Raw genomic sequence first — 15,591 nt, 5'->3', positions numbered from 1 at the left:
TGGGAAGGCCTCAACCATTAAAACCACATGAATCTAGTTAAAATATTAAGTTGAGCATCTATTTCTACGTTTCCACAGGGATGGGCTGAGGTGGGTCTTCCTAGGTAATGAGCTCCAGACCTGAGACCCAAATTGAGGAGCTGCTACATTAGGTCAACCCAACCTCTAGAGTTTAATAGCCCCTACCAAAAACGTTTTCCGCTTGTTCATCTTGGGGTTTAAGAGGTAAAACACCTAGAAATAAGACTTGGTTTCTTCAAATAGCATTATTTATTTATTTATTTATTTAAACACACTCTTTTTAGATGGTCCTTTAACCCAGGTTATTGGGGCAGTACACAAAGAAGGCAATAAAATGCAAGCTAAAGTCGCAGTTCAATTACAAAATAGCAGCAACACAGGTGCTGCACTAAACAAAAACCAGCCAGCTATCCCTTCAGATGGTTAAGCCCTGGCCCTGGCAAAACTGCAGCACCTCACCATCAAGGCTATTTGAGTCTCAAATGTGTGTCTAGTCAAGGAACACCCCCATACTAGGAACCAGCTCTTTCAGGGGGAGCACAACTCCCATCCAGAAAATGTTGCCTAGCCAATTCCTGTGCTTTGGCATTGTCCGCCATCAGCAACTCCATCTTGTCAGAACTCAGTTTCAGTTTTTTGGGTCTAGCACTTCAGCGGCTGCTCCTGATTCAGGTGGATTTGAGAGACTGGAGTGCTGGCGGTCCCTTTGCAGGGAAGGTGGAAGAAGAAGATGGCCTTTGCCATCCTTGCGTTCACCTTACAGATGCTGTAGTACTGGAATGACCCATGAAAACATCAATAAGTCAGTCACTGACCATATACTGAGAGAGAATCATGCTGGGGAATATGGGGCGAACCACATTTATGCAGGACAAATGGCCGTGCAAGGGAGAACTTCTGCAGGACCAGTTGTACGCATAGCTGTCAACTTTCCCCCTTTTTAAAAGGGAAATTCCCTTATTCCGAATAGGATTCCTCGCAAGAAAAGGGAAAAGTTGACAGCTATTGTTATACAGAAAATGTGGGATCAGGAAAAGGACCATTTGAAAAAGTTCAGTGAGTTAATGATCTTATACAGAGTCCAGCCAACCATTTTGTTGCCTTTCTGTAACATTACGGGGTTTATGTTAGGTGCTGGGACTGCCTTGCTTGGAAAAGAAGGTGCAATGGCTTTCACTGTGGCTGTAGAGAAGAGCACATCTCACCATTATAACCATCAGATCAGGACATTTGTGGAAGAGGATCCAGAAAAATATAGAAAATTATTAGAGGCAATTCAGGGATGAGGAGATGGAGCATCACGACATTGGACTTGATCATGACACAGAACTGGCTCCAGGGCATTCCATTTTGAAGAATGCTATACAAATTGGATGTAAAGTTGCATATATTTTTTTAATCGGAAAGAAAATAGTGAAGTTTTGGGCAATAGTGTAATAACAGTTTTGGACAAATGGATTATTATAGCACCATTCAAATAATATAAAAGTAAATAAATAAATAAGCAATTGAGAGGCAGAGCAGAGTGTCTCCCACATATTGATGACACAGCTTTCTAACAGAGGCAGATCGCCAACTGGATACAGCCCAAAGTAATTAAAAGCAACAGATTTCACACTAGTTCTGAGCACCCCAGAGGCGATGTAAAAGTTTTCAGAGTGCAGGAATGCAACACGAGGTGACAATTCTCACCCATAAATACTCACTTGCTTTCAAGGTTGACCCAGTAGCACTGCCATTTGATTCAACAGGGTTGTTTTCCAACCATTTTAAAATGTCTACCTCAAGATAAGTATTGGGCAAACCTGAAAGCTGTCTATATTTCATTCAGGTGGCTTGCAGATTGCAGCGAGGCAGAGGATGTTTCAATAGCTCTCATCAATGATGCCTCATTGTCCTCTGGGGGAATCTGTGGTGGGGGATATGGAAAGGGATGTTCTTTCTTTGACCCATTCATTAAGTAACCCTGAGCTTTGTTAAAAGCTAGCCTAGTAGCTGTGAAACAAGAGAAGGGCAAAGAGGAGACCTTAGATTGCTGGGGGGCAGAATGTCAAGACTCCTGGGCTCTTCCGCTTGAATGAAGTTGAGAAAATGGATTGTTACCATGGCTGCTCTTTTCACAGCCAGCTTCGGGGCATCGTGGACCCTCCACCATGAAAATGAACCTTCTGTCTGGTAAATTGATGCGCTGCCTCCAGGAAAGCAGCAGATCTGAGGTGCAAGGCCTTTCCTTCTCCTCTGCAGGCTTGGATCATTTCACATTCCATACAGCCTGACACTGGGGGGGGGCGAGGGGGGGGGAGGAGAGGATACTTCAGAGGCCAAAATGCATTTCACTGAAAGCCTCTTCGAATCCAGTAAAATCAGTAGGAAGATTAAAGACGGTGAAGGTCACAACAACCCTTTCTAAAGTGCCAAGAACAAACTTTTCTCCACTTCCAAATGAAAGCTTCCATGTGCTATGCTTTCAAGCTTTTTTCTGAGACAATTAAATTTGGAGGGGGGGGGGACACTGAGCACTAGTGATAGTATATTTAATATATATAATTTCTACAGTATGGAAGAAGTTGAGGGGGGAGTAGCCTAGCTAAAGGGGATAAAAATTTCCTTGAAACTTGCCATCGCCATGATGTCAGACTCATCAATCCAGAGGTTCCCATGATTCTAGCCAAATCATATACACATCCAAGTTAGGCTCAAAATATTGACATGGCCAGGATAATAATAATAATAATAATATTTATTATTTGTACCCCGCCCATCTGGCTGGATTTCCCCAGCCACTCTGGGCGGCTTCCAACAGAAACCAAATACAACAATATCAAACATTAAAAACTTCCCTAAAAAGGGCTGCCTTCAGGTTTTTTCTGAATGTCAGGTAGTTGTTTATTTCCCTGACCTGTGATGGGAGGGCGTTCCACAGGGCGGGCGCCACTACCGAGAAGGCCCTCTGCCTGGTTCCCTGTAGTTTTGCTTCTCGCAGTGAGGGAACAGACAGAAGGCCCTCGGCGCTGGATCTCAGTGTCCGGGCTGAATGATGTGGGTGGAGACGCTCCTTCAGGTATACAGGACCGAGGCCGTTTAGGGCTTTAAAGGTCAGCACCAACACTTTGAATTGTGCTCGGAAACGTACTGGGAGCCAATGCAGATCTCTCAGGACCGGTGTTATGTGGTCTCGGCGGCCACTCCCAGTCACCAGTCTAGCTGCCGCATTTTGGATTAATTGCAGTTTCCGGGTCACCTTCAAAGGCAGCCCCACATAGAGCGCATTGCAGTAGTCCAAGCGGGAGATAACCAGAGCATGCACCACTTTGGTGAGACAGTCCGCGGGCAGGTAGGGTCTCAGCCTGCGTACCAGGTGGAGCTGGTAGACAGCTGCCCTGGATACAGAATTAACCTGCGCTTCCATGGACAGCTGTGAGTCCAAAATGACTCCCAGGCTGCGCACCTGGTCCTTCAGGGGCACAGTTACCCCATTCAGGACCAGGGAATCCTCCACACCTGCCCTCCTCCTGTCCCCCAAGAACAGTACTTCTGTCTTGTCAGGATTCAACCTCAATCTGTTAGCCGCCATCCATCCTCCAACCGCCTCCAGGCACTCACACAGGACCTTCACGGCCTTCACTGGTTCTGATTTGAAAGAGAGGTAGAGCTGGGTATCATCCGCATACTGATGAACACCCAGCCCAAACCCAAGGATGGTTAAAGTCACACTTACGGTGCCTGTGGGTCCTCCGTTTGAAGGAGTGTACTCTGAAGGGCTGTCCAGTTATATGTAAGACAGGAAACCAAAGTCTTGAATTTGCCTGCCAACGATTAGGAGCTGGACTGCAGATTGAGCAAACACACATGCCCTCTGGCTCCAGTCTTCGCCACTATAGTGAAAGGTATTGTATTTCTGTTTAAGTTATTATAATTATTTCTAAATTTGCATCGACACCTATAAATTAGTTTTAGGCAAGCTTTATGCAAATTTGTGCACTATCCTGTCCTTCTTGGACAGGTGATCAATTTCTTCTTTTGGGGGCAGTGTAAACAGAGCAATGGGGCAATGGGGTATTTTTGAATGCTGGAAAAAAATATCGATTTTCCACAATGCATGTGCTAATACGACCCTCTTCAACACTTGAGTAAGCATTCCAACTTTAGGTGGGGGACTTTTATGGATACCAATTCCAGCATCAGGTCAGTTAATAAGGAAGTAGATATATTGACACATCCAATATCAGGAGTTTCTTTATTTTAAAAAATCCTATTATTATTATTATTATTATTATTATTATTATTATTATTATTACTGTATTATTATTACCCACCCATCTGGCTGGATTTCTCCAGCCACTCTGGGCGATTCACAGTATATATCAGAACATACTAAAACATCAAACATTAAAAACTTCCCAATACAGAGCTGCCTTCAGATGTCTTCTAAAAGTCAAGATAGTTGTATATTTCCTTGACATCTGAAGGGAGGGCATTCTACCAGACGGGCGCCACTACCGAGAAGGCCCTCTGCCTGGTTCCCTGTAACCTCACTTTTCGCAGTGAGGGAACTGCCAGAAGGCCCTCGGAGGAGGACCTCAGGGCTGAACGATGGGGGAGGAGACACTTCTTCAGGTATACTGGGCTGAGACCATTTAAGGCTTTAAAGGTCAGCACCAACACTATGAATTGTGCTCAGAAGCACAAATTGACAATGGCATCATTGTCCGAATAGAATGCATGGTCCACAAATGTTTTCTCCCTCTTTGCAATGGCTTCTGAGGTTTTCTTCATTTTCATAACAAACCACAGAGTGGTGAATAGAGGCAACCATAGAAGTTAGTCCTACCTATTCTTCCATCCAATACTGCAACATTTTATCACTGCTTCCGTATTTCAGCAAGGAGGTGGCTAATCTGTTCTCATTTCTGGTTTTTCGGGAAGAGGTTTGTGTTGCTTTTAAGCCTTTGGTGCCCTGTATTGATTCTAAGGTCATAGCGGAGAGTTTGGACCAAACGTGATCCACCTGGAGAAGGAACTGGCAAGCCGCTCCAGTATCCCTGCCAAGAAAACTCCATGGACAAAGACAACAGGCATATAAAAGATATGACGCTGGAAGATGAGCCCCTCAGGTCGGAAGGCGTCCAACTTGCTACTGGGGAAGAGCGGAGGACAAGTACAAGTAGATCCAGAGCTGATGAAGCGGCTGGGCCAAAGCCGAAAGGACGCTCAGTTGCGGATATGCCTGGAAGCGAAAGGAAAGTCCAATGCTGTAAAGAAAAGTATTGCATAGGAACCTGGAATGTAAGAACCATGAACCTTGGTAAGCTGGATGTGGTAAAAAATGAGATGGCAAGAATAAACATTGACATCCTAGGCATCGGTGAACTAAAATGGACAGGAATGGGCGAATTCAGTTTGGATGACTATCATATCTACTACTGTGGGCAGGAATCCCGTAAAAGAAATGGAGTGGCCCTCATAGTCAACAAAAGAGTGGCGAAAGCTGTACTGGGATGCAACTTCAAAAATGATAGAATGATCTCGATACGAATCCAAGGCAGTCCTTTTAACATCACAGTAATCCAAGTTTATGCACCAACTTCCAGTGCTGAAGAAACTGAAATTGATCAATTCTATGAAGACTTACAACACCTTATAGAAATGACACCAAAGAAGGATGTTCTTCTCATTATAGGGGATTGGAATGCTAAAGTAGGAAGTCAAGAGATAAAAGGAACAACTGGCAAGTTTGGCCTTGGAGATCAAAATGAAGCAGGGCAAAGGCTAATAGAGTTCTGTCAAGAGAACAAGCTGGTCATCACAAACACTCTTTTCCAACAACACAAGAGACGACTCTACACATGGACATCACCAAATGGGCAACATCGAAATCAGATTGATTATATTCTCTGCAGCCAAAGATGGAGAAGCTCTATACACTCAGCAAAAACAAGACCTGGAGCTGACTGTGGCTCAGATCATCAGCTTCTTATAGCAAAATTCCAGCTTAAACTGAAGAAAGTAGGAAAAACCACTGGGCCAGTAAGATTCAATCTAAATCAAATTCCTTATGAATACACAGTTGAAGTGAAGAACAGGTTCAAGGATTTAGATTTGGTGGATAGAGTACCTGAAGAACTGTGGATGGAGGCTCGTAACATTATACAGGAGACAGCAACGAAAACCATCCCAATGAAAAGAAATGCAAGAAAGCAAAGTGGCTGACCAATGAGGCCTTACAAATAGCGGGGGAGAGAAGACAAGCAAAATGCGAAGGAGATCGTGAAAGATACAGGAAATTGAATGCAGATTTCCAAAGAATAGCAAGGAGAGACAAGAGGGCCTTTCTAAACGAGCAATGCAAAGAAATAGAGGAAAATAACAGAATGGGAAAAACCAGAGATTTATTCAAGAAAATTGGAGATATGAAAGGAACATTTCGTACAAAGATTACCACAATTAAGGACAAAAGTGGAAAGGACCTAACAGAAGCAGAAGACATCAAGAAGAGGTGGCAAGAATACACAGAGGAATTATACCAGAAAGATATGGAGGTCTCATACACCCCAGGAAATGTGGTTGCTGACCTTGAGCCAGACATCCTGGAGAGTGAAGTCAAATGGGCCTTAGAAAGCCTTGCCAACAACAAGGCCAGTGGAAGTGATGATATTCCAGCTGAACTATTTAAAATTTTAAAAGAGGATGCTGTTAAGGTGCTGCACTCAATATGCCAGCAAGTTTGGAAAACTCAGCAGTGGCCAGAGGATTGGAGAAGATCAGTCTACATCCCAATCCCAAAGAAGGGCAGTGCCAAAGAATGCTCCAACTACCGCACAATTGCACTCATTTCACACGCTAGCAAGGTTATGCTTAAAATTCTACAAGGCAGGCTTAAGCAGTATGTGGACCGAGAACTCCCAGAAGTGCAAGCTGGATTTCGAAGGGGCAGAGGAACCAGAGACCAAATTGCAAACATGCGCTGGATTATGGAGAAAGCCAGAGAGTTCCAGAAAAACATCTACTTCTGCTTCATTGATTATGCAAAAGCATTTGACTGTGTCGACCACAGCAAACTATGGCAAGTTCTTAAAGAAATGGGAGTGCCGGATCACCTCATTTGCCTCCTGTGAAATCTCTATGTGGGACAAGAAGCTACAGTTAGAACTGGATATGGAACAACTGATTGGTTCAAAATTGGGAAAGGAGTACGACAAGGCTGTATATTGTCTCCCTGCTTATTTAACTTATATGCAGAATACATCATGCGAAAGGCTGGACTGGATGAATCCCCAACCGGAATTAAGATTGCCGGAAAAAATATCAACAACCTCAGATATGCTGATGATACTACCTTGATGGCAGAAAGTGAGGAAGAATTGAAGAACCTTTTAATGAGGGTGAAAGAAGAGAGCGCAAAATATGGTCTGAAGCTCAACATCAAAAAAACTAAGATCATGGCCACTGGTCCCATCACCTCCTGGCAAATAGAAGGGGAAGAAATGGAGGCAGTGAGAGATTTCACTTTCTTGGGTTCCATGATCACTGCAGATGGTGACAGCAGTCACGAAATCAGAAGACGCCTGCTTCTTGGGAGAAAAGCAATGACAACCCTAGACAGCATCTTAAAAAGCAAAGACATCACCTTGCCGACAAAAGTCCGTATAGTTAAAGCTATGGTTTTCCCAGTAGTAATGTACGGAAGTGAGAGCTGGACCATAAAGAAGGCTGATCGCCGTAGAATTGATGCTTTTGAATTATGGTGCTGGAGGAGACTCTTGAGAGTCCCGTGGACTGCAAGAAGATCTAACCTATCCATTCTCAAAGAAATCAGCCCTGAGTACTCACTAGAAGGACAGATCCTGAAGTTGAGGCTCCAGTACTTTGGCCACCTCATGAGAAGAGAAGAATCCCTAGAAAAGACCCTGATGTTGGGAAAGATGGAGGGCACAAGGAGAAGGGGACGACAGAGGATGAGATGGTTGGACAGTGTTCTTGAAGCTACTAACATGAGTTTGGCCAAACTGCGAGAGGCAGTGAAGGATAGGCGTGCCTGGCGTACTCTGGTCCATGGGGTCACGAAGAGTCGGACACGACTGAACGACTGAACAACAACAATTGATTCTAAGGTGTACAGAGGAATTTTAGTTGCAACTGTGGTTTCTGTTGTAGGTACCTGGATATATGAAGATGCACGCACTGTAATCATAATGGAATAAATAATGCAACCCCCACTTAAAACAGTGTTCACTTTGCACCTTAAAATTTTGTTTAATCATATACACATCCACCCTACCAGTTGCCCTCTCATTTGTAACTTCATAGAATCATAGAACTGGGGAGTTGGAAAGGATCCTGAGGCTCACCTAGTCCAGATTACGAGTGCAGATTAGCTGTTTAGGTCTTATAATGCTACAACTGCGAATTGTCCTGCAGTTGTAGCATGGGGACACAGCTATAGCTCCACTTACAGATCATATTGCAATTGTGTAACACATTGTGGGCCAAGGTCCTACTAGGGACATCTTTGATTAGTCCAACCACTTGCAGAAGGAACCTCACCCTTGTCTGCTAGCACAAATACAAGTTAACATGATTTGGTAATTATTCCAAATAATGTGGCACACACCAAACTATAGAGGACACAATTCACTGCTAATTTATGCAAAATTCTCATTCTGAGCACTTCAATTGTTGTTCTTTTTAAAAGAACATTTTTAGCATATGGATTTCAAAGGTTTAAAAGTACTACTACTTTGTACTTGCGTCTTAATATTTTTGTGTGTATCTAATTTTCCAAAAGGTTTCTCTAAAACCTTGAAGACAACAAACTTTGACTTAAAAAAAAAATAGAAAAAGAAGGCATTCAAGATTCTAACAAGAGCCCATGATCAGCACAAAAATGTCTTTGACGCATTTTATATAATAAAATACCTATAGCATGGAGCTGAAAGAAATTACCAGATTTTTCCGTGTATAACACACCCCAGTGTATAAGATGCCCCCAATTTTGGGGGACTCAAAATTAAGAAAATGCACCATGCACTATCCATGTATAAGGTGACCCCTTATTTTAAACTTCAAAAATTTAGGGGAAAATATAGTCTTATACACTGAAAAATACGGTAATTATCCAAGGTATAAACACATCCCTGAGCTGGTGTGTTGTCACTTATATGACTGAACCTCGGGAATATCTCTGCAATTAATAGGTGGTATATCAAGAAACAGGAACAAGACTATGTTTAACTGAGAGTTTTGGTTTTTTGGTTTTTCTCTCTGGGTGTCCAGCGAAGTTTCCTCCAGATTTGCAAAAATGTACCATCTGCACTGGCATTTAAAATCCAGCAGACAAGATCCACTGGGGCATTCACAGGCAATGCTATGGTATCTCTCTCTTTTTAAAAAAAAACAAAAACAAAAAACAATGCACCTCAAGCATATAGAAACATGTAGATATTTTTAAAAATACATCACTCTGGCTTCAAATATTTTTATCTTTCAAAATACAGAGAAGACAAGTCATTCCTTTTCAAAAAATAAAATAAAAGAGTAATATCTAACTGTGGTGCTCAGTTACTCAAAGAAATATCTTGCCTAGTCAATGTCACCTGCCAGAGGTTCCTTACATATGGCCGACTTATCCAGTGATAAATATAGAAAAACTTTACCACTGAACAAGGCGATCACCTTTGCATTAATATAGACATCCTACCAACCACATGGTACAAAACTTTGCTATGTCGCAATTTGGTCATCTCTATTATCCCCTGAATGTGCTGAGAAAGGACATCTCAGTTCAGAGCCTATCCACACTTACTGGAGCCCACTTTAAACTGCCTAAGCAGAGAGAGAGAGTGAGAGAGATCACAATTTATGTAACTCAGTTTGCCACGCAGAATTGCTGGAGGTTGTTTCTTTGGGGAAGATGGGGTGCTGCCTCACTGACTCCATTCTGTCTTCAACCAGCTTCCACCTTCCTGCCTTCGTCCTGACATTCAGCGCAAGGGTTGACACCGGCTGTAAGCTTCCTCCTCCTCCGTCTCAGTGTTGCCTTTGCAGAACTCTGCAGGGAGAAGGATGAAGAGAAAACTAGAATTAGTTGGCCCTGCCTATCATTGGCTCTGGCTCTGTCTACTCTCGGCCAGTCCGACTTCCACCCTGCCAGTCCCAAAGGGCACCAGCCACCGCTGCCCAGAACTCTTTCTCCATCATGTGTAAGCCCTTTAGAGCAGGGGTGGCCAACTCCCAAGAGACTGCGGTCTACTCACAGAGTTAAAAACTGGCAGTGATCTACCCCCTGTTTTGGGGGGTTCAGGTCCTGTTGGGCGTGCCTGCTTTAGAGGAAATGGTGCTGGGGAAATTGGCAAAAAATTAAAAATGCAACCTGCGATATGGGAGTCCTTCTTCTGTGGCCAACACAGTAGACAGTACAAGGAGGCTCTGTGAAAGCTTCCACATATGTAAAGGAACCATCCATTTGTACAGTGGTACCTCAGGTTACATACGCTTCAGGTTACAAACGCCGCTAACCCAGAAATAATGCTTCAGGTTATGAACTTTGCTTCAGGATAAGAACAGAAATCGTGCTCTGGTGGCGCAGCGGCAGCGGGAGGCCCCATTAGCTAAAGTGGTGCTTCAGGTTAAGAACAGTTTCAGGTTAAGAATGGACCTCCGGAACGAATTAAGTTCTTAACTCGAGCTACCACTGTACTAGGAATTTGGACTATAATCACCATGGTGAACCAATATTCAAAATTTATGGATATAGCATTTTTTCTAGGGTTCCTAAACAGCATTTTTTCTAGGGTTCCTAAACAGGTCTGAAATGGGGGAAAGAATGTACTGATGACTCTACACCAGGCATGTCCAACAGGTAGATCGTGATCTACCAGTAGATCACTGGACATCTGTGGTAGATCAGCGGTAGATCAAAGAAGCTGAACAACTGTGGCTCCTCTTTAAAAAAAGCTCAACATTTTACCTCCTCCCTGAAAAAAAAACTCAACAACTTTGACCTGAACCTCCAAAAAGGGGGTAGATCACTGCCAGTTTTAACTGTGAGTAGATCACAGTCTCTTGGGAGTTGGCCACCCCTGCTCTACACTAAATGTCTGGATGTTTAAAGGATCTCACCACTAAATTCCCAGGTTAAAATGACTGTTCTAACCAAATGAGAAATGGCAAGAACGAGAAGAAGAATACCGCTTTGCTTAGGGAGTACAGGAAAGGTCCTTTGGGCATAGAAAGATACTGGATAATGAATGAACATTGTATTGACAGCTCTAAATAGAAGAGCCCATTTTGCAAATTAGCATGAGGAGGAGCTTTTCTGCAGTGATGCAAATGGCAGCCAAGTGAATACAGCAGATTAAGAATTCAGGAGAGAGCATGTTGGGTCTAATTATATAGAGACCAGATTTGCCTGTCCTTTTCCTGCACCACCACTTAACTAGGCGTCTACAATCAAATGCCATTTAGATTTGAGGGAGGGGGCGAGAAAACCTTTCGCTGACAAAGGGCAATGATACATAGCGGAGAGAATGTAACATTATTATATTGGATTCAATACTGGAGCTGAATGCATCGTTTGTACTGACATTTGCCAGCTTTGCATATCTTAAAACTGAAGTTTTTAGAAACTCAGGATTTTGCGTGTGAAAAAACCAGTACTGAAATCATGGTGATGATATGCAACTTTCCATATTAAGACCCAAATAAGTCTATTAAAAATACACTGCAATGTCCTGACTTTTTAGAAATGTTGCGTCAGATTCCCTTAATGTTGAATATGTGAAATAAGCTGAATTTTGAAAGCAACGGAGGACTGTGAAATGCGTTACAGTGTAGAAAGAAATGGGGTATACTTTGATCTACATTTCAGAATTAAAGAAGAATCTTCAAGTTAGCTTGTCCTGGTGTGTTTGGGGGGGATTAGCCTTCTGAAACTATCACATATGTTCTGATTTCTGCTCTATGGGAGGGTTTGGGGGAACATGTGGCCCACTCAATGTTGAAATCCAACTCCTTTTCACCCCAGCCAGTCAAAACTCTCGGGAGTTATAGTTTAGAAGCATCTAAAGGACTACTAAGTTCCCCACTGCTGCTCTCTGGTGTCTTGTGGCCACCACAGGATAAAAAAAGCAAATACATAATTTTACATGTAATAGTATTTATTCCACCACCACTGTGAACTGGTGCCACTTTTAACAGTGGATCCTATCCTGGTTCCCAACTGTATTGCCTCCCACCAGCTCAGTTTAGATACATGACTGCCTGTCTCCCAAACCTCTTAACCCATACTGACCTGCACCTAAATTATATTTTCACCATTCACACAATTTCCTAGTTGCTCCACATCTTCCAGAAGCTTTCTTGGGTTCAGGGCTGATTCACATATTACAGCTTTGAGACATACAGTTGATTCATACATGTCCCAGCCATTTGCACTTGAACACCTCAAGAATCGCTACTGGGATGACGGCAGGGCTATTTGTGTTGAAATGGAGCCTCCTTGCCACACTGATTCCTGGGATAGCTCAGTTGATGGAACACAAGACTCTGAATCTCAGGGTTATGGGTTTGAGCAAAAATATTCCTGCATTGCAAGGGGTTGAACTAGATCAGGCTTCCTACAACTCCCATGATCCCTGGCTAGCAGGACCAGTGGTCAGGGATGATGGGAATTGTAGTCTCAAAACATCTGGAGGGCCGAGGTTGAGGAAGCCTGTACTAGATGACCCTCAGAGTCTCTTCCAACTCTACATTTCCATGATTCCACAATTGTTCAGAAATTGCAGGCATGGGGGAATTCCGCTGTGCAAAGTAGTCCACAGTTTCACTGTCACATTGCATTGCTGGGCCTGCCCACTGGATTACTGCTAATCCATGAGAATGAAATGTGCTAATGCACACGGTTTTCTTCCATACATATATGCATTCTTCAAGGGGGACTTTCAAAACCAGATAGTGCACTAGGTGAGGGAGAAAGCGGGTTGCATGCGAAACCCATTCACACATTCCGTTATTCAGTATTGAGAAAGTCTAGTGCACCCATACCTGGAAAGCATAATGTGTGAATTGATTGCAGCTGGTGCATTTTTCCCTTGAGTTTGCACTTCAAAAGCCATTTGGAGTGAATGATGCTGACAGTGTTTAAAGAACTCAAACATGCCTTTAAGTCAAGGCATCCTGTGCTTACATAACAACTGAAATATGCCAATCACAAAAGTGGGGTGATTTTAGATTTCACACACACACTTAAACATGCACACAGCTGTATTCTCCCCCCTCCTCCATCCCCTTTGAAGAGATTCTCGCTGCATTCTCTCCCCCCCCCCCGCCGCCCTTCTTTCTTTTTGAACAGATATAACCATTCCTGTCCCCATCTGAGTTAAATACCAGGGTATCCTTTTCGGCAGGCATCTAAGCTAAATCTAATCAAGCTGTGTCACAATTCTGTCAAGGCAGGTTGCTCTCTTTTTGGCCTTGAATAATTGGAAGAATGTTGGCACTTGTGCCTGGGCCATGAGAACGTGACCTGGGTTGATATTTAATCTATTCCAGTGCTAGGCTGCCCAAGGTCTGGAGCCAAAGTCAGGCCTCAGGAACAGTGTGTTAGACATCAGCAGCACTCATTTTACCTTGAAATAGATTCCATTTGATGCATCATTACCCTGCTCCAGGAGAATGCTTTAATGAGACGGATACATACACTGGAAAGGATTAAATTGTTGTCCTTTAAACTTTTTGCCTTGCTAGCCTAATCGTTACAAGGTGTTGGGAAATACCTGGAGAAGGCAAAAGGTTAGGGAGTCAACCAAGAATCTCTAAAACCAAAAGTTCTGTAATTTGGGTGTTTTCTGAGCAGTCACAGAAAAGGAAAGTATTCCTTCTGTGCTTAATTCTCATATTCTCTCTCTCTCTCTCTCTCTCTCTCTCTCTCTCTCTCTCTCTCTCTCTCTCTCCCCCCCCCCTTTATAAAATACATATTGTGTGAGAGCTCCATTCTGGATGAATCATAACAGCCATCATCAAGCATATGCAAGCTGATAAAGCAAAAACACCTGACTTTTGTCAAATCATGACTGGGATTTCATCCCCACCCGTCCCAAAGGCTAAAACGTAAAATGATATCCATGGACCAAAACCAGACATACTTGTTGAACACCCACCTAGTTTCCCATGGGATGCTCACTTTCTGAATTTGCAAGTTTTGCAGTGGGGAAGGCTCCCTTGTAGTCAACGCACTGTAACTGGTTTTGTGCGTTGACTACAAGAGATCTTGAAATGTGTCAGCATTCAGTGTGATCTACAGCTCAATTAAATTAGGAATCCTTGTATTTTAGAGTGCCAAGACTAAGTCCTACACAGAATAGAATACTCATTAGAATTAATAAACCTTAGTTAGTCATGTCTATTAACTTTGAGGTTTTATTAGTGTATAAATACTGCAAAATAAAATAACATCAATGGGTCTGCTGCGAATAAGAGTAGCAATGAATATCACCCTAGGTCCCAGGTAGGACGGGGAGAGACCCCTGCCTGAACCCCTGGAAAGCGCTGCCAGCCAGAGTTGACAATACCAAACTAGATAGTAGAGGGCAGGTTGTTGTTGTTGTTGTTGTTGTTGTTGTTCATTGATTGTGGAGACTTAACCCTGGTGTCTTTCTCAACAGGTTGGGAAATAGCCACATGTATCCATATGAATGCATTTTTTGTATCATGGCATGAAAACATGCTTCCATTTTGTTCTCTCATGGCTTACATAAGCCTTTCTAACCCTTCAGGAAAAAGGAAATACCATACTGTTCTATCGGTAATTCCTGCTGAGTAATCTGAAGTCCCAGCATGTGTGGGTTGTTTCATTCACTGCTCCATGCAGATTTCAAGGTAATAAGGATCCTGCTGGGGCTGGTGGTGGGGGTGGAGAGGGAGGGGACAATAATCAGAGGCTGTTCTCCTGCCTACCCGTTCCCCAACCCCCCACAGAAGAAATTATAACTTTCTTTTTGGATATTGTCAAGGGAATCTCCTTGAATGTTTGGTTGATCAAGTTTTTAAAGGTGGTGGTGGTTGTTTTTTTTAAGACCATGAAGAGATTCAAAGCTACATATTTGATTTTAACCCTTTTAGCATTTCATTATGTATATGAACATAGGCTGTGTACCCATTGCCAGCTGAAAACGCAGCTAGGTCACTCTTTTCCTCAATTCAGCTGGTTTGAGGGGAAATGGATCACAAGAAATGGCAGGATAGAGGCAGGATACAGCACTTCCCAAACCAGCTGCGGGTGGGAGCACACCGGAAGCAGAGTAAATGCCAGTGTATGGCCTGAATGGATATAATTGTCCTTAATGAATTAATCCACTAATTCGTAATTATTTCAGCATTCCGACTTCCCAGAGTCTCTTCAGCTGCTCAAGTATCATCATCCAGACTGCACCCAGATGGAGACTGCATGACAAAAATGAGAAGTCTTGTGGTTCTGATTGTCATATGCGATGTGATGAGCACAAAGCCCCAAGGTCTCTGATTCTGGGAAGCAGTTTTCAAACAGGCAACCCCAGGGCTAGTGTTCCTGACCAT

General features: G+C 43.2%; 1 protein-coding gene across 1 annotated transcript; it reads left to right on the top strand.

The window, feature by feature from the left end:
• Nucleotides 1-716: 716 nt before the first annotated feature.
• LOC117050101 (5-demethoxyubiquinone hydroxylase, mitochondrial-like) lies at nucleotides 717-1,458 on the top strand. The gene is given in 3 exon segments (XM_033155911.1): nucleotides 717-929; nucleotides 1,017-1,288; nucleotides 1,290-1,458. Coding segments are annotated over 3 exon segments (570 nt in total). The 5' UTR covers nucleotides 717-800.
• Nucleotides 1,459-15,591: the final 14,133 nt, after the last annotated feature.

The sequence above is a fragment of the Lacerta agilis genome, chromosome 1 (genome assembly GCF_009819535.1).
Source record: "Lacerta agilis isolate rLacAgi1 chromosome 1, rLacAgi1.pri, whole genome shotgun sequence".
NCBI lineage: Eukaryota > Metazoa > Chordata > Lepidosauria > Squamata > Lacertidae > Lacerta > Lacerta agilis.
This window is presented reverse-complemented; position numbering and strand designations above follow the sequence as displayed.